At 43.4% G+C, this 24,990-nt stretch overlaps 1 protein-coding gene across 6 annotated transcripts in view; it reads right to left on the reverse strand.

The window, feature by feature from the left end:
- The window catches only part of PAQR5 (progestin and adipoQ receptor family member 5), a 91,677-nt gene that overhangs the window by 29,892 nt on the left and 36,795 nt on the right, over positions 1-24,990 (reverse strand). For 3 of the 6 annotated variants that reach the window (XR_009518461.1, XM_060005700.1, XM_060005695.2), the window contains exon 1: positions 3,062-3,192. Coding sequence is in view for 5 of the 6 variants with exons in the window: in XM_060005700.1 (XP_059861683.1) it covers positions 3,062-3,157 (96 nt within the window). In the remaining variant the exon portion in view is untranslated. Of the gene's footprint in view, positions 1-3,061; positions 3,193-17,425; positions 17,593-24,990 lie in introns of those variants that run through there. The other 3 variants (XM_060005698.2, XM_060005696.2, XM_060005697.2) reach the window with 1 other exon arrangement.

The following is a 24,990-nucleotide window of genomic DNA, read 5'->3' on the forward strand; positions in this document are numbered from 1 at the left end:
AAAGACCAAACGCAGCCAAAAATTAAAAAAAATTTTTTTAAAAGAATACACAATGTATGGCATAACTTGGACTATCTCTTGAGGTTCTGAGTCAACAAGTCTCATGGAATAGTGGAGAAATTAGTAAGGGGATATCAGAGTAAAGAGTCAAATCTAGGCCCATTAGGCGCCCTATGACCTTGAGCTGGGCCACAACTCTCAGGACTCAGTGTCCACACCTATGAAATGGGGGGCCTTTGCTCACCAGACGGTGAGCACATTCCCATCTTGGTTCAATTCTGGGTGAAACTAGTCAACTAGGGACAGGGGGAGAATGAAGTTGGTTCATGGTCCAGTGAAGAAATACTGTTTGAATTAGGTTTGGGTTTTAGCTAATTAAAGCGATTTGTTCCAGTTTTTGATTCACTGTGCATTTCTGCTGACATCCCCGGTTTTCAGTGGACAAGCTTCTCTAATGGGCAGCAGGCATGTCGGCTTGCAGCTGCCCACCCACCAGGGTTGCTGACAAGGCGGCAAACGGGCTCATGGCCTTCAGCCTTTGATTCAAGCGAGGACGATGGCGCGTGCTTGCAGGCACGCGTAAGGCCCTCCAGCAGAAACTACAGGCCTATCATTCTACCTGTTATGTTTATTGCTTTCTTCCTTAAAAAAATTTTTTTTAAATAAATTTATTTATTTTATTTTTGTCTGTGTTGGGTCTTTGCTGCTGCGCGCGGGCTTTCTCTAGTTTTGGTGAGCGGGGGCTACTCTTCGTTGCAGTGCGCGGGCTTCTCATTGTGGTGGCTTCTCATTGCGGAGCATGGGCTCTAGGCGCGCGGACTCAGTAGTTGTGGCAAGTGGGCTTCAGTAGTTGTGGTCGCAGGCTCTAGAGCGCAGGCTCAGTAGTTGTGGCGCACGGGCTTAGCTGCTCCGCAGTATATGGGATCTTCCCGGACCAGGGCTCGAACCTATGTCCCCTGCATTGGCAGGCGGATTCTCAACCACTGCACCACCAGGGAAGCCCTCTTTTTTTTTTATTAAAGCACTGGCCTGTTGTTAAAATGCAAGGACTCCAGAAAGGAGCAATTGTTATTAATTCTTCACTGCTTCATGTGAATAAGTTCAGCAGATCCCGTATAGCAGGAGATCTTACGACAAGGGGCCTACGGAGCCCTGGGCATGTGAGGGTGACACACAGGGAGGAAGCAGGGCGGGGCTGCAGGACAGCTCAGATGCAGTGACAGCCACAGCTGGACGGTGGATGGACAGGACCCAGAGCAGGGGGGAGTCTCCCACATTTTGTCCACGGTGACTCAGGATATGACTACTGTCCTTCTCTCTTTGGACCCTGCATTCTGGGAGGCAAGAGAGGATGCTGATAGAGTCAAAAGCCAGAGGGGAACAGAGGAGCTGGGAAGTCCACAAACTAGACAACTTGACCACACTGAAGAATCTAGCCCCAGACCTGGGGAGAATGCCTTACCACCAAGGCCAGGGTTGGGCGCAGATTAAAAGAACCTGCTTTCCTCTGACCGGCTATCCTGACGCCAGACATGGGGGTAGGATTTTAAGCAGCCCCTCCAAAAAAAAAAAAAAAATGACAGATGGATAAAGGATGGATAAAAGAAAGGGAGCCCCTCCGTCTCAGAAGAGTGATTCTGCCCCTGAGCCCCTCCAAGCACAGGAAGGGAGACACGTTCTCTCCATTGTCCGGCTCCAGCCTTAGCAAAGCACTTTGCATAGAATAGATCCTTACAGGATGCATGCTACATAAATCTGAACAGCAAAACACTTGAAAACAATTTTGCGTTCGTGCCTAGTTTGACCCCCCAAAGGCAAACTGTGGTCATTGCCTTAATACTCCGTAACTGGGCCTCATCTGTAAGCGGCCCAAAGTTAGCAGGCGCTGGCATATTTGCACAGCAGAATTGATTTCCTCCCAGGTTGCAGGCTGGGCAATTTAGAATGAAACGAAATCAAATTGCGCGTGGCCTATAATTTAGGAGCGAGAACCCCCAGGCAGCCAGGTGGAAGGGCAAGGGCACGTCAGCGGGTTTTTCTCTTACTGCCTGTCACGAACTCGGCTTTCAAGAACAGCCCTGTGCCCCTGCCAGCCGATGCCTGAAATTCCACTGTGACCATTTTAAACCCTTGGTTTTTCCAGCTATTACACTGCAAATCACCTGGGGAAAATAATCAGGCATTCTGGCTAGCAGTAAATAAGAGAGGATTTTGATGGCAGGAAAAGCACAGAGGCTGTCAGAGCGGGGTCAGCAGGCCACCGGCCTTGGCATGGTAATCTGCATTTCCCATCTAGATCTCACTGAATCCTCACGGCCGCGTGAGGGACGGCCTTTTACTGTCCCCACTTCACAGAAAAGGAAACTAAGGTCTGTGGATGTTAAGGCATTTATCGAGGATCACAGAAGTAGTGGGAGCAAAGCTGAGACATCAGACTCCGTGTCCTGGTCTCTCACACTATCCTCCCTGCCACTCCAGAGGGCTTGTCGGAGATGAAGCTCTCACCTCTCAGCCTGCAGTGTCATTGTGGACCGTCACACACTTCTCTGAACCTTAGTTGCTTCTTCTTTAAAGTGATGTCATTGTTCTGAATTGCATCTCCCACAAAATTTATATGTTGAAGCCCTAACTCCAGCACTTCTGAATATAACTGTACTTGGAGATAGTCTTTAAAGAGGTGACTAAGTCAAAACAAGACAGTTAATCTAATCTAACTGGTGTCCCTCACGAGAAAAGGAAATTTGGACACAGAGGGAGACACCAGGGATGTGCGTGCACAGAGGGATGACCATGTGAGGACACGGCAAGAAGGTGGCCCTCTGCAAGCTGAGGAGAAGCCTCAGAAGAAGCCAGCCCTGCCGGCACCTTGATCTCGGACTTCCAGCCTCCAGAACTGTGAGAAAATAAATTTCTGTTGTTTAAGCCACCCCGTCTGTGGTACTTTTTACAGCAGCTTGAGCTCATACAAAGTGCAAGTGGTGAGGTTGGGGGACAAAGTCTCTAAGCCAGTGCCTCTCCAACTTTCTTCTGCAGGTGTCTGCAGATCACCTAGGGATCTTACTGCAGTTCGGTGGGGCCGGGGTGAATCTTCATTTCCAACACACTCCCAGCACACGCTGATTCTCCGGCTTCCCAGCCCAGGCTCCTGCCTCAGCATCGTGCTGTCACCTCCCTGTCCAGCATCTGTAGTTCATCACAGAAGAGGAGGTGCCCTTTAGGTATGTTAAGATGAACCCAAAGACACAGGCACGAAAAGCAAGGGAGGGGACAGTGAGAGACCAGCGAGGAGTCTGGTGAGGTGCTGGTAGGCAGAGGCATGGATAGAATGGGGAGGAAGAGAGCAGGCCACAAATTGCTGTATCGAGTATAACCAGTCATTTAGTGAGTATCTGCCACGTGCCTGACACTGGGTCGGACACCAAGCCACTGTCTCATGCAGGACGGACCATGCTTGGTCCTGGTAAAAGAGAACACTTAGGTTCTCAATCTAAAACACATAAAACATCACTGGTATACAAGCCACATGCAATTACTAGAACTGTAAGTTGGCAGAATTAATAGCCAACCATTGTTGGTATTAAGTAATTACAGATAAAGGTCAATTTAGAACACTGGGGTGATGTTCTTTAAAAAATAAGTGTCTAATATTCAGTCAAGCATAACGATGCTTTCCATACATGCAGGACAATATTTATACATGACGGTAAACTTCTTCTGGCCGAACATGTAAGATGGATACAAAGCAGTGAAGCAAATGATCACTGTATCTAGGATGGAGGATCCAAAGGATATTAGTACTTTAATGAGCAATAAAGTGAAACAAACAAAGACACATAGGATGTTTTTAAAAAGTAAATGTTACTCAGTACGGGTAGGTGTACCAGGGTGAGACGCCCCACTGAATGACGAACATTATACGGAGCGTTGATCTGCAGAAGAAGAAAGTGACGAAGTTGAAACAATGGAGCATTCCATCAGTTTTACTTTATTATAATAATACAGTCTTTGATTTAAGAACTAGAAAAAGAATCTTAGAATTTAGGCATTGATTTAAAAATCTGCCATGGGCAAGCTTGCGATAACATGATTTGAGAGTCTGTGGTAGGCAAAATAATTGCCTCTCAAGGATGTCCATGTCCTAATCGCCAGAACCTGTATATATGTTAGGTTACACGGCAAAGGGGAATTAAGGTCACGGGATGGTATTAAAGTTGCTAATCAGCTAACCTTAAAATAGGGAGATTATCTTGATTATCCAGGTAGGCCTAATGTAATCACGAGGTTCTTAAAAGCGGAAGGGAGAGGACTTCCCTGGTGGTGCAGTGGTTAAGAATCCATCTGCCAATGCGGGGACACAGGTTCGAGCCCTGGTCCGGGAAGACCGCACATGCCGCGGAGCAACTAAGCCCGTGTGCCACAACTACTGAGCCTGCGCTCTAGAGCCCGCGAGCCACAGCTACTGAAGCCGGCGCGCCTAGAGCCCGTGCTCCGCAACAAGAGAAGCCACCGCAATAAGAAGCCCACGCACCGCAACGAAGAGTAGCCCCCGCTCACCGCAACTAGAGAAAGCCCGCGCACAGCAACGAAGACCCAACGCAGCCAAAAATAAATAGATAACATAAATAAATTTTTTAAAAAAACCTTTAAAAGTGGAAGGGAGAGGTAGAAGGGGATGTGACTATGAAGAAGGGTCGAGAGATGCAACATTGCTGGCTCTGCAGATGGAGGGAGTGGGCCAGGAGCCAAGGGCTGTAGGTGGCTGCCAGAAGCTGGAAAAGGCAACAGGTTCTCCCCAGAGAGCCTCCATCGACACTTTGATTTTAGCCTAGCGAGACCCATGTGAGATTTCTAACCTACAGAACTGTAAGGTAATCAATTTATCTTCTTTTTTAAGCCATCAGATTTGTGGTAATTTGTTATGGCAACAACAGAAAACTAATACAAGGTCAGGATTTGTCCAAAAATCCAAAAACATTCTTAGAGCTGGAGATGGCAGCACATGGTTTCAATTTCTTACTAGGAGAATTGATGCCTTCCTTTGGAACAATTCAAAGATTATATATGACATCCACAGAAACTTCCCCAATATGGGATATCTTCCTGAAACACATATCAAATTTGACCACAAACTACTCTTATTCTTGCAATGGGAATGCCAAATAAATATCATTAAACACTTAGGTAAAATTTAGGCAAGATGCAAGATGACTGAAAGAAATCAGTGAAACAACAGAAGGTCCTCAAATACAGAGCAAATCCCATCTTTGGTTTGAAACTGAGCTGTCCACAGATATATGTTATGGGATGTTGTTAGCAAAAGCCTACAAAAAAAAAAATCTAGTTTGGTTATTTCATTTTAAAGGGATTAAAAATGCGTATTTATTATTTTAAATATGTCTAGGACTTTTCTAAACTAAAGAAGCCACACATGAAATATGCAACAAAAACGATATTCCAATAAAATAAAATTCAAATAAGGAAACAAAAATGTCTGTGGACTGTGAAAGAGAAGGTTCACATACAAACAATCCTGAAACTGATTCCCACAGAAATTACTTTTCTGGCCATTGCAGACTGAGGTATAATTTTGACTGAGCAAGATGCTATTTTGTTTTCTTTGTATTTTTTTCTTGTAAAAAGAAAAATCAAGTAAGTACTATATGGATCTAGATATTGTTTTAAGAAAGTGAAAACAGCAACATAAAAGATGGCGAGCCATATGAAATTAAAATATTTAACAATTTTCCCGCTTAATTCTATCATACGAAACCTCATTACAATGTCTGAACTTGGTATGTAAATTTTATACTCATTCCTGATTCTAAATGTGGCTTTAAGAATATTTTTTGATAATTCCAGTTGCTCTGCCTCAGCAGAACTGAATAAAAACTCAACAGAAGTTTCTCCCAAATGAAATTAATTAAAAATTTTAAAAAAATCTAAGAACTACAGTGATTCAAGAATAATGGTCTATTTTGACATCACTGTTAACAGAACACAAATTATGTGATAATGTTGATTACAACATCTCAAAATTTTGCTGAAGTGAAGGCAAGAAAAATAAATTTTACAGAATAAACATGTAAATGTATGAATTATGTATGTTATGCCCATCTAAACATCACTAATCCATCAACATTTTATCCAGACATGTGCGAGAATAATTAAGTTTAGCTGCTTTGACATTTTGCTGGCGTTAGCTATACAAAAATCGGAGCTTTACATATTGTTTTTTGTCATTATGAAGGAATATTTGTCAAGGTAGAATTTATGTAACTATGAGCTTCATTTGTGACTTTTACATATTTAGGCATATGGTCTGTGGCCTCTATTTGTTCTCCTGATTCAGATCCAGCACACGGCAAGGGCAGACCCGATTTTATTTGCTCATCGTGAGAGCACTGAAAGGTAGAGATTGTCAAACCCATTTTACAGATAAGGAAACTGAAGCTCGGTGAGATGGAGCTTCATCTGCTATTTCATAAGAAATAGCAGAACCAAAATGCAACTCCTAGTTTGTTAGATGGAAAAGCCCAGGATGCTTCACTGCACCCAGCCTGGTGGAACCAAGGATTGCTACAAACATTTCATGGATATACTAGATGTTACGCAAGTTTTCAGAAGGAAGGGATCACTGGACCCGTGTGATGCAGGAAGGACCTGGAAGAATAGCTGGGGAACATCTGGTTCTGGCAGAATGATGGTCGATGAGATGTCATGAAGGATCCTTCCAACGAAAACAACTAAAATGCTGGATGAAGCCTGCATTCTACACTGGATAAATCTATCAGCAAGATGGCACAAAAGCAAGGAAGTCACAAAACCCTCAAAACAAAGGGAAACCAGGAACCCTGGGAGGTACGCTGCTTTCACCATCAGAGTTTCTGCTGCCAGCATTTGCAAATGAGAGATGAAATCCAAGGCCCATCAAAGGCAGGGAATCTAATAGGAGAACTCATCAATAAAGCCAGGACTTTCAAGATAAGTGAATGTAAAATAAATCCTACCAGACAGAACAATACAATTACAAAAGTTGTCTCCCTGAAAAAAAAATCTCAAGAATTCAGAACCATCAGTTCATCTTCACAGGGGTTTGTGGTCCAAATCCACACTACCACTGCGGTCCAAGAACTCTCAAGTGGAAAATTTTAAGTGGTTACAAATAGATAGAGGTCAAAGTTTTGTAGTTCCCTCAGGTAAGCAACGAAACAAATGCAAATCCTCTCTGAAGGATTTCTACGTTAAAACAAGCATGCATTATACTCCAATAAAGCTGTTAAAAAATAAAAAAATAAAAACAAAAAAAACAAGCATGCACACACCCAGAAACAAAATGCCATGAATGAGAAACAGCAAAACATAGGAGATAGCAGAAAGAGAGATCAAAGAACAGATACTGAAATGTCAAATAACTGTGTTCAATGTGTTTAAAGAGCTTAAAAATATGAACAATAAGCAAGCAGATTTGAAAAGAACCTAATATAACTTTTAGAAATTAAAAAAAATAATAATTGAAATTAAAAGTCACTGAAAGGATAAAGAGCAGACTAGACCAAGCTGACAAGGAAATTAGTCAACTGAAAGTAGATCCAAAGAAAGTATCCAGGATGCGGTCCAGAGAGATTAAGAGACAGAAGATGTGAAAAAGCAAACAAGAGACATAACGAGTATTTCTCTAGAAGGAGAAAATATAATGGTTCTGATGTGATATTTGAAGAGTTAACTGGTAAACGTCTAGAACTGTTGCGAGTCACCAGTCCTCAGATCCAAGAAGTTAAGTGAGGCATGGTAGAGACAGGTGGTGCTCACCAAGTATCACATGTGCTTTCTTACATTTCTCAGACTGTCTTGTCGTTAGGTTGGGGCCATGTTGACTATTTCTGGTTAAAGTTAATTCCAGGCCAGGGCAGTTGAAGAACAATGCCTTCTTGTAGGAGACGTCATGATGGACTGGGGATGCAACTCTTCCCCTTTTCAGAACTGAGCCACTATCCCTCTCTGAGAATCACTTTTGGCCAAAGGCTGCTACCTTGACCACATTATGCTCACTGTACAGGGGCAGCACATACCCACTAAGGATGGATACAAAGTCCTGGCCTTCTTTTCTCATTGGGGACAACTCTGAAGGGTCAACCCCACTCCAGAGCTCCCTGGGTGGTCAGCAGAGGCCTCTGATGCAACTTCTCCTTCTATCCAAGCCTGCTTCCCCCACTTCCTTACAGGTGTTGCTGAGAACACTCCCTCATGAACTTCTTGCATGTACATCTTTGTCTCAGAGCCTGTTTCTGGGAAACCCAACCTAAGACACCTCTCTCTCTTCCCCTTCTGTGGCGACCTAGAAGGCCACATGTTCCAGATGGAGCAGCTATGAGGTGGCAGACCTTCCATCTGCCTGGGCCCTTCACAATTCCTCACTGACCACTTAGCTATGTAATGTGAGGGTGAAATAAACCTTTGCTCTGTTAAGTCACTGAGCTACCTGGGGTAATGTTTAAACTCAGCATAGCCTAGCCCTTCCTGCTTCCTACAGTTATTCATGTAAAGACAGCTGAAGTAACCATTAAGCTGATGAATTCAGAGAATATTTCTAGCATATTAATTATAAAACAAGGGCAGGAGAAAACAGCATGTTCAAAAGGAAAAAGAAAAGAAGAATGTAAAACTCAATTAAAGAGCGCAGGAAGGGAAGGGCAACAGAGAAAACAGGACAAATAGAAAGCACATAAGATGATCAAAATAAATGCAAATATTTCAATACTCATTATAAATATCAACAGACTAAACCGTCCCTTTAAATGACAAATATTGTCACTCTAGATGAAATCCAACTATGTGCCATTTACATGAGACACAACTAAAATATAAGGACTGGGAGAGATTACAAGTCAAAGTAAGGAAAGAAATAAACCAGACACATAATGAAAACAACAAAACTGGAGTCACTGTACAACTATCAGACAGATGCTAAGACAAAAAGCATTACTAGATATAAAGAGAATCACTTTTTTTTTTTTTTTTTTTTTGTGGTACGCGGGCCTCTCACTGTTGTGGCCTCTCCCGTTGCGGAGCACAGGCTCCGGACGCGCAGGCTCAGCGGCCATGGCTCACGGGCCCAGCCGCTCCACGGCATGTGGGATTTTCCCGGACCGGGGCAAGAACCCGTGTCCCCTGCATCGGCAGGCAGACTCTCAACCACTGCACCACCAGGGAAGCCCCAAGAGAATCACTTTTTAGAAATAATAAGAACTTTACTTTACCGGAAAGATACAATTACAAACTTGGATGGACCTAAAAAACACAGGCTCAAAATATATAAAGCAAAAATTGACTTACCTACAAGGAGTAATTCACAAATCTGACACCATTAGGAAAGATTTTTAACACATTTCAATTATGGATACCTTGAGCAATCGTTAAGTTGCATAAAAAATCAAAATGGAAGTTAGAAATTAATTAGAACTGCATATGTGGACTGCAGTTAAAGCAATACTTAGAGAGAAATATATATATATTTAATTGCTTACATTACAATGGTAGAGTGATTAACTTACGAAGTTAGAGCAGTAACAGCAAAATAAACCCAAAGTAGAAAGAAAATAATAAAAATAACAAAAAGACATTAGAGATATAAAGTACATAATAGAGAGGCTCCACAAAGCCCAAATCATCTTCTTTTCAATTTTTTTTTAAAAAAAGACAAACTGACAAGATTAACCAAGAAGAGAACAGAAAAACAAAAATGACATATTCATGTCAATAGACACAGAAAAAGCATGTCACAAGATCCAATACCCTTTCATGATAAGAGAATACTCAACAAAATAGTAATAGAACTTCTTTAAACCAACAAAGGCCATCTACGAGAAACCCACAGCTAACATACTTAATGGAATGCTTTTCCCCTGTGATCAGGATGTCTGCTCTCACCACTTCTATGCAGCATTGTAGTGGAGATTCTAGCTAGGTCAACTGGACGAGAAAAAGAAATAAAAAGCAACTAGATTAAAAGGAAGAAGCAAAACTATCTCTATTTGCAGATGACATGATCTTACATACAGGAATTCCTAAAGGAACCACTAAAATACTATTAGAACTAATAAATTAATTCAGCAAGCATGCAGGATATAAGATAAATATACAAAACTCAGTTTTCTATATTCTAGCAATAACAATCTGAAATGAATTTAAGAAAACAATTCCACTTACAACAGTATCAAAAACAATAAAATACTTAGAAATAAATTTAACAAATCATTTTAATGGTGTAAGACTTGTATACTGAAAACTACAAAACATCACTGAAAGAAATTAAAGAATAACTAGACAAATGAAAAGACAGCCCATATTCATGGGTTTAATTTACTTAATATAATTAAGATGGTAATGCCCCCCAAACTGATCAACAGATTCAGTACAATCTCTCTCAAAATCCTGCCTGGTTTTTTTGTTGGTCTGTCTGTTTGCAGAAATTGACAAATAGATCTTAAAATTCTTAAGGAAATGCAAGGGACCCTGAACAGCCAAACAATCTTGAAAAAGAAGATCAAGGTTAAAGGACTTACACTTCCCAATTTCAAAACTCATTACAAAGCACAGTAATCAAGACAAGGTGGTACTGACGTAAGAAGAGACAAACAGATCAATGGAATAGAACTGAGAATCCAGAAATAAACCCTCACATTTATAGTCAATCAATTTTCAATAAAGGTGTCAAGATAATTCAATGAAAAATAATGAATAGTCTTTCCAATAAATGGTGCTGGGACTGCTTGATACCCACATGAAAAAAAGAAAAGAATAAAGTTGGACCCCTATTTCACATCACATGCAATAACTAACGCAAAAAAAAATGGATCATAGACTTAAATTTTAGGGATAAAACTCTTAGAAGAAAATATAGGAGTAAATCTTCATGACTTTGGATCAGCCAAAGGTTTTTTTGCTATAACATCAAAAGCACAAGCAACAAAAGAAAAATAATAGATAATATTAAATTTTAAAACTTTTGTGCTTCCAAGGATACCATCAATAACAGGAAAATGCAACACACAGAATGGTAGAAAACATTTTCAAACCATGTATCTGATAAGGGACTTGTATCAAAAATATATAAAGAACACTTACCACTCAACAACAAAAAGACAAATGACCCCCAAAAAAAAAAAAAGAAAAATGACCCAACTTAAAAATTGGCCAAAGACTTGAGTAGACATTTCTCCAAAGATATACAAATGGCCAATAAGCACATGAAAAGATGCTCAACATAACTAATCTTTAGGGAAATTCAAATCAAAACTACAATGAGATATCACCTCATATCCATTAGGATGGCTACTATAAAAAAACAAAACAAAACAGAAAACAACAAGTGTTGGTGAAGATGTGGAGAAACTGGAACACTTGTGCACTGTTGGTGGGAATGTAAAATGGTACAGCCACTGTGGAAAGCAACAGGGTGGTTCTTCAAAAAACAATTTTTTTTTAATGGCCAAATGATCCAGCAATTCCACTTCTGGGTACATACCCAAAAGGACTGAAAGCAGGGTCTTGAAGGGATCTCTCTACACCTATGTTCATGTCAGCATTATTCACAATAGCTAAAACATACAAGCAACCTAGTACTTATTGATGGATGAATGGATAAGCAAAATGTGGTATGTACATACAGTGGAATATTATTCAGCCTTTTTAAATGAAGGAAATTCTGGTATATGCTATAATATGGATAAACCTTGAAGACATTATGCTAGGTAAAATAAAACAGTCACAAAAAGAAAATATTATATAATTCCACTTATATGAAGTACTTAAAGTAGTCAAATCATAAAGACAAAAAGTATTAATGGTGGTTGTCAGAGGCTGGGGTAGGGGAAAATGGGGAGTTCTTATTTAATGGGTACAGAGTTTCAGTTTTTCAAGATAAAAAGAATGGAGATGAATGGTGGTGATGGTTGCCAAACAAGGTAAATGTAATTAATACCACAGAACTGTGCACTTTGAAATGGTTAAGATGGTAAATTTTATGTTAAGTATATTTTGCCACAATAAAAATAAAAGTTAAGCGTAGAGTTACCATGTGACCCAGCAATTCCACTCCTAGGTGTGTACCTAGGGGAATTGAAAATATGGCCACACAAAAACTTGTACACAGGGCTTTCCTGGTGGTGCAGTGGTTGAGAGTCCGCCTGCTGATGCAGGGGACACGGGTTCGAGCCCCGGTCTGGGAAGATCCCACATGCCGCGGAGCGGCTGGGCCCATGAGCCATGGCCACTGAGCCTGCACGTCCGGAGCCTGTGCTCCGCAACGGGAGAGGCCACAACAGTGAGAGGCCCACGAACCACAAAAAAAAAAAAAAAACTTGTACACAAATGTTCATAGCGTTACTCATAATAACCAAAAATTGGAAACAATTTAAGTGTCCATCAACTGAAGAATGAATAAACAAACTGGTATATCCACAAATGGAATATTATTCAGCCATAAAAACAACTGAAGTACTAATCCATGCTACAGCACAGATGAACCTTGAGAACACTATGCTAAGTGAAAGAAGGCATTCACAAAAGGCCACCTACTGCATGACCCCATTTATATGAAATATTCAGAAGAGGCAAACCCGTAGAGACAAAGTAAATTAGTGGTTGCCATAGGCCTGCGAGTGGGGGCAGTGGGAAATGTCTGCTAATTGGTAGAGTTTCTTTCTGCGGTGTTAACGATGTTCTAAAATTCAATTTGGCGATGGTTTTGTCCAACATACTTCGTGTGTGTCAACATACTAAAACCCACTGAGCTATATACTCTTAAAGGGAGAATTTTATGGTATGTGAATTATATTTCAACAAAACTGTTATAAAAAGAACTTTCTACAGAGAAAATGCAGCTGTAGCATCGAGTGGCTCCTTGCACAATTCCACGGTCTGTCACTCACGTAGACTAAGAGATAAAGGATGCTCCCTCGGGTGGGCAACATGGTGGCCCTGCTCAGACAATTTTCCAGGTAAATTCTACCAAGCTGTCAGGAATGTATAATTCTAATATTATACAAATATTACATATATTGGGCTTCCCTGGTGGCGCAGTGGTTGAGAGTCCGCCTGCTGATGCAGGGGACACGGGTTCGTGCCCCGATCCGGGAGGATCCCACATGCCGCGGAGCGGTTGGGCCCGTGAGCCATGGCCGCTGAGCCTACGCGTCCGGAGCCTGTGCTCCGCAACGGGAGAGGCCACAACAGTCAGAGGCCCGCGTACCGCAAAAAAAAAAAATTACATATATTTTCCATAGAATAAATAGGCAACACTCTCCAACTCATTTGTGGTTGGCACCATCTTAATCCCCAATCCAGGGGAGGGCAGTATAAGAAGGAAAAATTTCAGGCTAATTCAATAAATAGATTTAAGGATCCTAGACAAACTATCAGCTGATTTCAGCAATAGATTAAAAAGATACTCCATCATGACCAAGTAATATTTAAATGCAAGGTTGGGGACTTCCCTGGCGGTCCAGTGGTTAAGACTCCACACTTCCACTGCAGGGGGCACAGGTTTGATCCCTGGTCAGGGAATTAAGATCCCGCATGCTGCGCGGTGCGGCCAAAATAAATAAATAAATAAAATGAATAAATAAAATGAATAAATAAATGCAAGGTTGGTTTAACATTAGTAAATCAATCAATGTAATTCACCACGTTAATAACTTAAATGAATCATATATGGCCATCTCAAAAGATATACTGGTAGAAAAAAATTTATTACTGATTAGAGGGGAAAAAAAATCCTAGGAAACTAGGGATAGAAAGGAATATTCTTAACCTGATAAAGGTTATTTATACACATACACACACAAACACACACACACACCCATACACACAGAAAGAGCTAACATTATATTAAATGATGAAATGTTGAAAGCATTCATTTAGATTAAAATCAAGAACAATACAAAGAGCCTGCAATCATGACTCCCTTTCGTAAGCTCCCAGGTATTCTCGTGGTGGTGATCCAAGCACCCTCTGTGAGAAATTCTCGGCTGGAGAAACCAGTTGCCTATTGAGATGGCTTCCTGTTTCAGGTGCCCAAGCCCACCTACCCAACACCACTCCCAGCCACTGATCTGGCTCTGCTTCTGTTCCTTCATAATTATCCCACTACTCTATTTCATTTTTCTTGGATCTTTACAATAGCTCTGTGAGACAGATATTATCTCCATTTCACAGATAAGGAAACTGAGGCTTGGAGAGGTTACACGTCTTGTCCAAATTCCCACAGTAAGCGGCAGAGCTCCAGTGCCAGGCTGGGAAATGCTGGAAGCACCTCTGGAATCTTCCTGCCTGTGCCCCTAAATGAACGCTTCCAGGACAATACGGTGAGTTTACCTGTAGCCTGGGGGCCAAGGCTACCGTTAACAAAAGATTCTCAATTTGACACAAAATACTCTTGTTTCCTGGCCAAGTGTCATGCCATGTTCCATATTAACTTGCTGTCTAGACTTCCCTGCTTGTCTCTAGGTTGGGTCTGTGTAGGAGTCAACAGCTAGATATTTATTCCATTCCTTGAGCTGTTTGTTCACATCTTTCACAACTCCCTAATGTACCCAGGTCTGTTATTAGACACAGGGAGACTTGAAATTGTGAGGCACGTACCCAAGTCCTACCTTCTACAGGAAGGGAGAACTGTCCTTTCCTGTGAGTAGTCCATTAGGAGGAATGCACCAGAATTAGAACCCTGAGGATGCCAAGAGGCGCTGCCCCACTCTCCTCTGATGGGTGAGGCTCAGAGAGGGTAGGGAAGTGGCCCAGGCCACACAGCTGGTTGATATACGAAGGGAGAGGTGGCCGTATAGGGCAGCCTGCAGAGGTGCCAACCAACAGCTGAAGGGGCTCAGGGAAGGGAGAGGGCACCTGCAGCTCCACGGAGAAGGAGGCCAGAAAGGCGGGTGGAGGGGCAAGGGAGGTAAGCCTTCTTCAAACAGAGGTCAAGAGAAGTGAATGTCCAATCTGGTGGGAAGTCTAGAGAGAGCACCAGTGTGGCTGGAGAAGAGGGTTTACAGATGAAAAACAGTGGGGGAGGTGGGTAGGGGTTGGGCCTGTGAATACCAGGCAGGGAGCTGGGGTGGGAGTCTGTGGGAGGGGCTGCTTAACGTCTCCTCCCAACACACTCCACCCCTCCAAGTGCGGAGTGCACAGGAGAGCTGATAATAATAATAACGGCCAACATTACTGACTTCACCATACGCCAGGCACTTCCCATAGGTTACCTCATTTAATCTTTACCATTACCCGAGGAAGAGATTCTAGCACCACCCCATTTTACAGATGCAGAAACTGAGGTAGGGAGACTAAGGGCACTCTGCCCAAGGTCATTCTGCAGACCAAGTACTGGAACCCACAGGGCCCACCAAAAGTAAACTTAATATTTCTATGAAGTCTCCTATTTTAAATACTCATGAAAATTATGCATTTACTCCTTAATATGTTTACATCTGTTTGAATATTTTAAAAATGCCTTTCCCCCTCCCCCACTAAATCCTCAAATAAAACTACCCTCCGGGCAGGCAGAGCCACTGTGTTTCCTCTGTGGCCGCATGAAACTTGGGCGTGATGCTGGGAAACCCAGGAGCCCGAGGAAGGTTCTGAAGTAAACGGATGTGATGTGTGACGTTGGTTCTCTGCCTCTGACTGGTGCCATTTTACTAAAGAGAAAATTGTCATCTCCATCATTTATGAAAAACCGGACAGAGAAGACACATTAATCTTCAGCCCTCAGGGGCGGTCCGGTCCTCACCCTCAGAACCCCCATACATTCAGAATCCTAGCAGTTTACCCAAGGTCCCCAGTGAGACCATTCTCTCTCCTTCACTTCTTTCCTGGGCAGAGTCTCTGAACCCAACCTTGACCAAAACTCCCAGGGAGATATCCGAGCAGATACCCATAATCCCCGCCCCAAGAGTTCCCACACCTGCCCCCTGATTTCCCAGCTCCAGGCCTTTACTCATGCCATTTCTTCACTTGGAGTGCTCTCCCCGTCCCCCAAATTCTACCCATCCTCAAACCCAATCTTACAGGTCGCCCCCTTTGTGGAGACATCCCTGATTCCCTCCTCCCCCATGATGGAAGTGACCAATCCCTCTTCTGAACCCATCTGTCCCTCTCTGAGCACACACCCTAATCCACTTTGCAACGGAAGTGCTCCTGAACAATTTTAAATCTTCCCAGCCAACACAGAGCCCCTTAAGGCCAGGATTTGTATGTGATTCTCCTCTGGGCCCCGCGCAGAGTAACACCTTGCACATAGTAGGCAGTCAATAAAAATGTCACGAGTGAATGAATCAAAAGATCACCGTGTCCCCGCTAATCACAGCCACTAGTTCTCTGTGAGTAGGACCAACCGGGGCAGTGCACCAGGAAGAGATGTCTACAGCCTTGTGAGAACAGAGGTGGGCCACCTGCCCAACAGCATTGTGGGAACCTGGTCTCATTTCCAGTGTGTCTGTTACCTGCCGCATCCTCATCTCTGCCCTTCAACAGCTCCGCATCCTTCTGATTTTCCCCCGATGCCATCTTGCTGGCATCACCTAGCCGCGCAGGCTTTCAGGAAGAGGGTTTTGTGGTTTGTCTCCTCTTAACCTTCCATTCATGATGCTGAGATCATTTGGGATTTATTTTTCTGGGGAAAGTCGTAAGGGCTTGGCGGTCGGCTGGGTGGAAAGGAGATCTCCCCTCCCTCCCTGACATCCTCCAGATGAAATATCCATGAAACAACAGTTATTCTTGTTCAAAGAGGAAGGAAACATAACACCGAAACAAGGGTGTAATGAGATGACGTTTACTTTGCAAGGGAAGGAGGACGTGCACCACTGGCGCAGCTCACAAGCAGCATGACCTCGCCTAATGCTTATGAAAAACGCAGATTATCAATGTATCCCCGGTGTTTTGGGGTAGCTGCCCTTGAGCACCCAGGCACAGGCGGATCAATAACTCTCTTCATCGCCTCAACGCACACCTGGCCTGGGCCTCCTGCAAAGGATGAGAACAACCACAAAGCCACACTCTGAGGTGACTCTGCCCCTGGCCTGCTTTCAAGCACCCCCAGGAGCGTCCTTAAAAAATTGGTACTCAGACAAGGGCTGCTAGCTTCACCTCTGTAGCTTGAATCAGTAGTCTCAATAATGACTCTGCTTCGGGAAAAAATACAGATGTCACAGGGAAGGGCTACAACTTAAACGGTTTTAGGATCACTTCCGTTTCCAGGTTTGGTGTAGGTGAGGGAAACAGGAGGTCGAATCCCCCAAAGGGAGTCTGGGAGGGGCTCCTTGAAGAGAGTGGGTGTACACAGAGCAGACTGGTTGAAGACATAGCAGTCGCCATGTTGCAGAGGCCAAGCCCTAGTCCCAGCCTGGAACTCAACCACCGGAACAACAGCACGTACCTGGGGCACCTGTTCTATGCTGAACAGCCTGGGGAGCTTCAGGCTTAGCATCTTGAAGCCTAGCTGGGAAGACTGGTGGGTGACGGCCGGTCCCTGTCACCAGGCCTCGCTCAAAGTTCTGACATGGCTCCGGATGCCTCTGGCCAGCCGGTGTCCGAGCTGCTTCACTGAAAGAATACAGCGTGAAGAACTCCAGTGAGTGTCAGCCTAACTCCAGCTGGATCAAGACTGTCAGATTGTTTCCCTAAGGGACATACCCTTGCTTGTGATGGCAAAATAACCAGGCTTCCTTAAAAACAATAGTGAAACTCTCAGACGGCTGAGTCATTCACTCCGAGAGTGATAGAGGGAGGTACTTAAATCGTAATAGGGCAATCATAAAATTACAGCAGCTGGAAAGGGCCATAGAGGTCACCCAGTGCCCTCATGTTGCGCAAGAGGATCAGAGGGGTGGAGTAACTTCCCCAAGGTCACACAGCTCCGGGAGAGCTGGGGCTGCTCCCTCTCCCTGCATCAGGTGCTACACCTGGACAGACAGTGTGATCCCGGGTCCGAGTCCATCAGGCGCTGTGCTCCAGATCACCCAAAGAGATGCAGCACTTCCACAAGGCTGACTGGAGCGTGGCTGCCCTAAGACACGCCAAAGGACCAGACCAGGTAAATCCCAGGCACTCTGAATCAGAGCAACAGGTAAATCCCAGGCACGCTGAATCAGAGCAACAGGGCTGCTTAAATGCAGGATTCAGACTGTTTAATAAGCTGTGAGTAATGTAAACTAGAGGAACCCAAAGCCCTCAGGGCAGGCCCAAGACACTGAAAAATACTAGCTGGGTTCCGCAAAGAAAGAGCAGAGCTAGGAGTTTACCATAGTCCGTGCCTCACCTACTCCCCAGATCTGCCACCTCCTCAGAGCCCCACGGACGGGTTCTGTCCCTGCCTCCGAAGGCCCCAAGACCTTGCCTGTACCTCTCCTGCAGCACCATCCACATCTGCCTGCAGGCAAAGCTACCCGCCTAGGCCTTGTCTCCCCTGCACCCCCATCCGCCCCAACTGGGGAAGACCCTCCTGAGATGGTTGGAAACGCAGGGTGTGTGCCTGGCTCATCCCAGTCCTTCAGCAAATGCTTATTTAATGATGCATCCTTGGAACTTAAAGTGATTTTTTTTGTTTTTGTGGTTTGTTTATACTTTTGCTTTTTATTATAGTTCTTTAGGTCCTATGCATTACTATCTGGAACTATGTAGCAAAATATAATATGTTTCATCGTAAATATGCATCTTTATGGTGTAAGCAATTATTCATAATAGTCAAAAGGTGGAAATGAGAGGGATAGAGAAGGATAATTAAATAGTTTAGAAATCCCACTAGGGGATTAAAGACAGGGAGGAAGGGAGTTTGGGAGACTGTTATAAACTAATGACCACTCAAGAAAAGAATCCAGTAACCTAGCAACAGTCAGCACTACCTTGAAGGAAGACCAGGTGCATCTGAGCGCCAGACACACTCAAGCCACAAACCCTGATAGTTACAACACAAGACAATAGATACGGGGTCTGAATCTTGTTACATGAAGTCAGGGAGTTAATGATCCTTAAAGAGTAGCATCTCTGCATGTAACCAAGACAGGAATATAGGTGAAAGGGGAAAGAAACTGAGATGAATTACTATATTTAGTATACGTTACCACTCTTTTGCTAACATACGTATGATTTAAATAGTGCCATGACAGTCCCGGTTAAACCATGTAGGGTCAAAGGAGGAACTAATGATGTAAGCCTTGACGTCTGCCCAAGAATGTAAGCCTTGACGTCTCCCCTCCCTACTTTTGCTTTGATTATAAAAATGTATCCCTCTTTCTTCTCGCGGCTGTGCTCCGTTGCCCGCCCGCTTGTCTCTCTCACAAGCATCTTATGCTAATAAACTCACCCTGTGCCCATTGCTTTGCCTCACGCTGAATTCTTTGTGCAATGAGACAAAAGAACCTGAGCTTCAGTAAGTCCTGACACCAGGTGAGCCACTTCAATTAAAAGCCAGTGGGTTCGAGACCCCTCCTAAGTCAGAGCTCGTGGGTTCAGGTCCCAATCCGAGGTGCGGCTGGGTTACCATTCAAGAAGGAGTGCTTCAGAAACAACCCAAGTGTCCACCAGCAGGTGAACAGAGAAACTAGCAAATAAGCAAAATGCAATCTACACATACAATGGAATATTACTCAGTCTTCAAAAGGAATGAAGTTCTGATGCACGCTACAACATGGATGAAAACTTGAAAACATTACGCCAGGTGAAATAAGGCAGGCACGAAAGGCCAAATATCGTGTGATTCCAGTTATGTGAGGGGCCTGGAATAGGCAAGTTCAAAGAGACAGAATAGAGGCTGGCGAGGGAGGGAGGAACGGGGGCTGTTGTTTAAGGGGTACAGAGTTTCTGTTTGGGAGGATAAAAAGTTCTGGAAATGGGTAGTGGTGATGGTTGCTCACTACTGTAAACGTAAAATGATAAATTTTATGTTGTGTATATTTTACCACAATAAAAAAAGTTTAAAAATATTTTTGAATGTGTTCATTGCAGCTCTATTTACAATAGCCCGGAGATGGAAACAACCTAAGTGTCCATCATCGGATGAATGGATAAAGAAGATGTGGCACATATATACAATGGAATATTACTCAGCCATAAAAAGAAACGAAATTGAGCTATTCGTAATGAGGTGGATGGACCTAGAGTCTGTCATACAGAGTGAAGTAAGTCAGAAAGAGAAAGACAAATACCATATGCTAACACATATATATGGAATTTAAGAAAAAAAAATGTCATGAAGAACCTAGGGGTAAGGCAGGAATAAAGACACACACCTACTAGAGAATGGACTTGAAGATATGGGGAGGGGGAAGGGTAAGCTGTGACAAAGTGAGAGAGCGGCATGGACGTATATACACTACCAAACGTAAGGTAGATAGCTAGTGGGAAGCAGCCGCATAGCACAGGGAGATCGGCTTGGTGCTTTGTGACCACGTAGAGGGGTGGGATAGGGAGGGTGGGAGGGAGGGAGACCCAAGAGGGAAGAGATATGGGAACACAAGTATATGTATAACTGATTCACTTTGTTATAAAGCAGAAACTAACACACCATTGTAAAGCAATTATACTCCAATAAAGATGTAAAAAAAATTTCTGAATGCAAAATAATATAGAAAATAATTTTTTAAAGCACATGTACATTTTACCCAGGTTAAAAAATAAAAGTTGATACTTTGCAAACAAATGAACAACACTGATGTAAGTGGGCCTGGCACGCCTTGGTCCTCCTGGTTTTCTGATCTAAATCACCAAGAACACTTTCACTCCCAGATGTACCACTAATTCACCTGGTGGCAGGATGAGAGGCAACGGTCTGGTACCAGGGGAGACTCAGGCACATCAGAAAAACCTCTAGCAATAGTGGGACCAAGGTTGGGTTTCCACGGACTTGCCCACCTTGGTCCCCTGGTTCTCCCTGGATTTCAATGTCATGGGCAAGAAAAAGGAAAGAAATGGTCCCTACTCTCACAGCACACACCATCCAGGAAGGATGACCCGACAAAACATACAAAAGGAGGGTAATACTTAGCAGCATACAATTCACACACTTCATTCAACCAGTGTGTCCGGCATTTTTATCATGTGACGAATAAGGTTAAGGGCTCAATGTAGAGCTGATTACACCCTCTGAGCTGCAGCAGCTGGAGGGAAAAGGAGAATTTAACTGAAATAAAAATCGCATAGGTTAGTGACACACAGAATGGAGGAAAATAGGTGTCCTCCATACCATTGTATTCCTATGTTGCACAGGAAAACATTTTTAAAAAGATGAAAAGACAGTCCTTGTCCCCAAGAAGTGTATAAAGGAAAAGATGAGACAGATATGCACCCAACTAACCAAGACAAGTCACCCTCGAAGGACAGGAACCCTCACCCACTCTGTGCCAAGCCTGTGCTGGTCACCTTGCCTGCCCACCTGGTCTCCTTCACCTTCACCACTCCGTCTCAGGAATTAAGGCAGAGCAGTTAAGGGCCTCGGGGCTGGATTCAAGCCACATGGGTTTAAAGACTGGTTTGCCATTTCCTGTGCAATTCCAGGCAAGGAACTTAACTCCTTGTGCCTTAGTTTCCCCATCTGTGAAATGGAAATAACAGCAGTTACTTCCTGCATAGGGTGGTGGTTATGATTAAAAGAGAGAACCTACGTGAAGGGCCTGCCATGAAGCAAAGATCCAACAAACGCTTGCTATTGTTAATCATTTTCAGATATGAAACTGATTTTATATTTTGCAGGCAGGGAAACCGAGGCGTTGGAAAGTTAGGGGGCTTGCCAAAGATGCTATCATTTGATTTCCGGTTTGCGTGGATGTCTGCGAGGGAGGTTGGGGTGGGGATGGGGATGCTTCTGGAGTTGTGTTATTTGATCTGAGGACTACAGGCTACGTAGAGAGATTGGAGACTTCGAGACTGCATTCTGTGGGACCCTAAGTTACATTCCAGGGACCACTTTTGTGGGGGTGGACGTTGTACCAGTCACTAGGAGAAACAGAAAGGTTACTTCTACCCCTATTTCAACCAGAAGATGTCTTGGTTGAAATTTTTCTTAATTATAGTAAAAATATAATAACACAAGTCCTCTCTTTGAGAAAGAAAATATAAGAGGCATAAGTTTCCTTTTAAGAGAAGTCACTTTGATTAAGGGGAATTAAGTCTTAGCACAAAGCACTAGGACTTAATTTTTCTTTGCTACTGAGAAAAGATGAAAAATACAGTGTTCACTATGATGTTTATAAACTAGATGCTGAACAATGACCCTCTTTACCAATTAATCAGGTTGAGACAAAACTCACAGGTAAGACCAAACTTGACGTTGCTGTTTCAACAGGTGGAGATTTCTTGTGTGGTGTTTTTCCACCATTCAAAGAAGTAAGGACTCTCCCATTAATACATTGTTATTTTGCATGTAAAATGTAAACTTTTATGTTTGTCAATACTGTGAAACATCCATGGATAATCATGGGCAGTGACTAAAGCACAGCTGATGATTTCTATGTTGTGCCCATTGTTAATCATTTCAGATTAACTGCACATAAAATGAACTCACTGGTCTTTTTAGCCATCACAAGCTAGTTCTGAATTTCACCAACATTGTAAAAACCAGAGTGTAATTTCCAGTATTTCAAACTGCAGCTTGGTTTGTTGTCTCTTTTCACAGAGGTCTTAGAAATAAGACTGAATAAAACAAAAGGCTTCAGAGAATTCTGAAATCAAAACACAATGTGAGGGACTTCCCTGGTGGTCCAGTGGCTAAGACTCCGTGCTCCCAATGCAGGGGCCCCGGGTTCGATCCCTGGTCAGGGAACAAGGTCCCACATGCCACAACTAAGAGTTCGCATGCTGCAATGAAAAGATCCCACATGCCGCAACTAAGACCCAACACAGCCAAATACATAAATAAATATTTTAAAAAATGCACAATGTGAAGCTTTGCTGATATTTCAACAGTATATTGGTGTTCCATATAGGATTTCATTTAAAAGAGGATCCACAGCTTTCAAATATGTTTTAAAGCAGCTTTTTTAAAAAAAAAAAAAGGAAAATGGGCTGTTATACACTTTCAGGGACCTGCCAAGTTCTCCTGATTTAGCCCTAAAAAAAAAAAAAAAAGGACAAATCACAACAACAAAACCACCACCAGAAGGTTTCAGGCTAGTCCTGGCAGATTTAACCAAGGGAAATTAACAAGAGGTGAAATTTGCACCTGACTTCTTATCTGTTTCAGGCTAGTGCTCTATCCATATTCCTGGATCCTCCCCCAGTAAACTTTAGCCTACACACTGTGTATCCCAGGCCTTAAAGGACATGGCCAGCAAAACTTATCACCTCCCGAATGAATATGTTTACATATTAGGTGGCTGAATATAAACTGATGGGCTGTTTCCCCAATGAGAGGGTCCAAAAAAATATACAACTTCTAGGGATGCTAATGGTACACACTCTCTTTATCACATTAATTTATTAATTTAGTTAGACGTACCTATTTAGAATCCCTTACCATATCCAACATAGTATTAATTTAATTTTATTTATTTTAATAAATTTATTTATTTTGGCTGCGTTGGGTCTTCGTTGCTGTGCGCGGGCTTTTCCTAGTTGCGGTGAGCGGGGGTTACTCTTCATTGTGGTATGACGGCTTCTCATTGCAGTGGCTTCTCTTGTTGCGGAGCTCGGGCTCTAGGCGCCCGGGCTTCAGTAGTTGTGGCTCGCAGGTTCAGTAGTTGTGGCTCGTGGGCTCACTAGTTGTGGCTCGTGGGCTCTAGAGCACAGGCTTAGTAGTTGTGGCGCGTGGGCTTAGTTGCTCTGCGGCACGTGGGATCTTCCTGGAGCAGGGCTCGAACCCGTGTCCCCCGCATTGGCAGGCAGATTCTTAACCACCGCACCACCAGGGAAATCCCAGTATTAATTTTAAAATATTGTTTTTCCACTCCTAGTTCATAGAAATGTGTGTTCACAATCTTTGCATGCATCTTTGACAACAGTATCTTCATAACACAGCCACTTTTTGGAGTCACCTAACACAGTTTAAGTAAAATATTCTCAGGCTTCCCTGGTGGCGCAGTGGTTGAGAGTCCGCCTGCCGATGCAGGGGACACGGGTTCGTGCCCCGGTCCAGGAAGATCCCACATGCCGCGGAGCAGCTGCGCTCGTGAGCTATGGCCGCTGAGCCTGCGCGTCCGGAGCCTGTTGCCCCGCAACGGGAGAGGCCACAACAGTGAGAGGCCCGAGTACCGCAAAAAAAAAAAAAAAAAAAATCTCATTTCCATCTAAGTTATTCGAAAGCTACACTTTTTGAAGCTGTGTTTAATGCTATTGCTAAAAATGTACCCCAAGTATTCATTCGCTATTATGACACTGTAGGCAATTTGCTTTCAAGCACTTCACACAGTGTGATGTGAAAATGTTAGTTTTAACCCAAACCCCTGGGGTGGTGGTTCATTAGCATTTGAAACACAAACCTTAAGTTCACATTCCAGAGGCCACAACTTTGGTTCAGTTGGAGTTATTTTGGATCAACACCAGAGGGTTTACTAATTAGCCAGATGGATGCTGTCTCATTGGAGAAATGAGTGGAATTAGAGAAATGTACACTGATGAGAAGTGTTGCTCAGGCACCCTCCCTCCTGCATGAGCAGAGGATGCCCCAAAGCGGCTCCCCCTCTGAATGAGCCCAGATGAGCCTTACCAGGAGGATTCTGGGCTTGAACCCATAAGAAGTTCAGCTGACGCATGCCACCAGACAGCTGTCACATCAGCTCACACGAACTTTCAAGAAAGGTGCTTAAGAGCCCCTAAGAGGGTAGGTTGCAAGGACTTCTGCCAACAAAACAGGTCATCTTAATGTTTTTGTGCCCGCTTGGGGGAAAATATTTGTTTGGGGGGAGGGGCAGGGGGTGGGACTCAGCCTGAGACTCCCACTGTGCTGCGCCACCTGCCGGTCAGGTTGGGGGTCCTCTAGCCCTCATGGACCTCGAAGTACTGATAGTGCCT

Source organism: Delphinus delphis, chromosome 2, assembly GCF_949987515.2.
Source record: "Delphinus delphis chromosome 2, mDelDel1.2, whole genome shotgun sequence".
Classification (NCBI taxonomy): domain Eukaryota; kingdom Metazoa; phylum Chordata; class Mammalia; order Artiodactyla; family Delphinidae; genus Delphinus; species Delphinus delphis.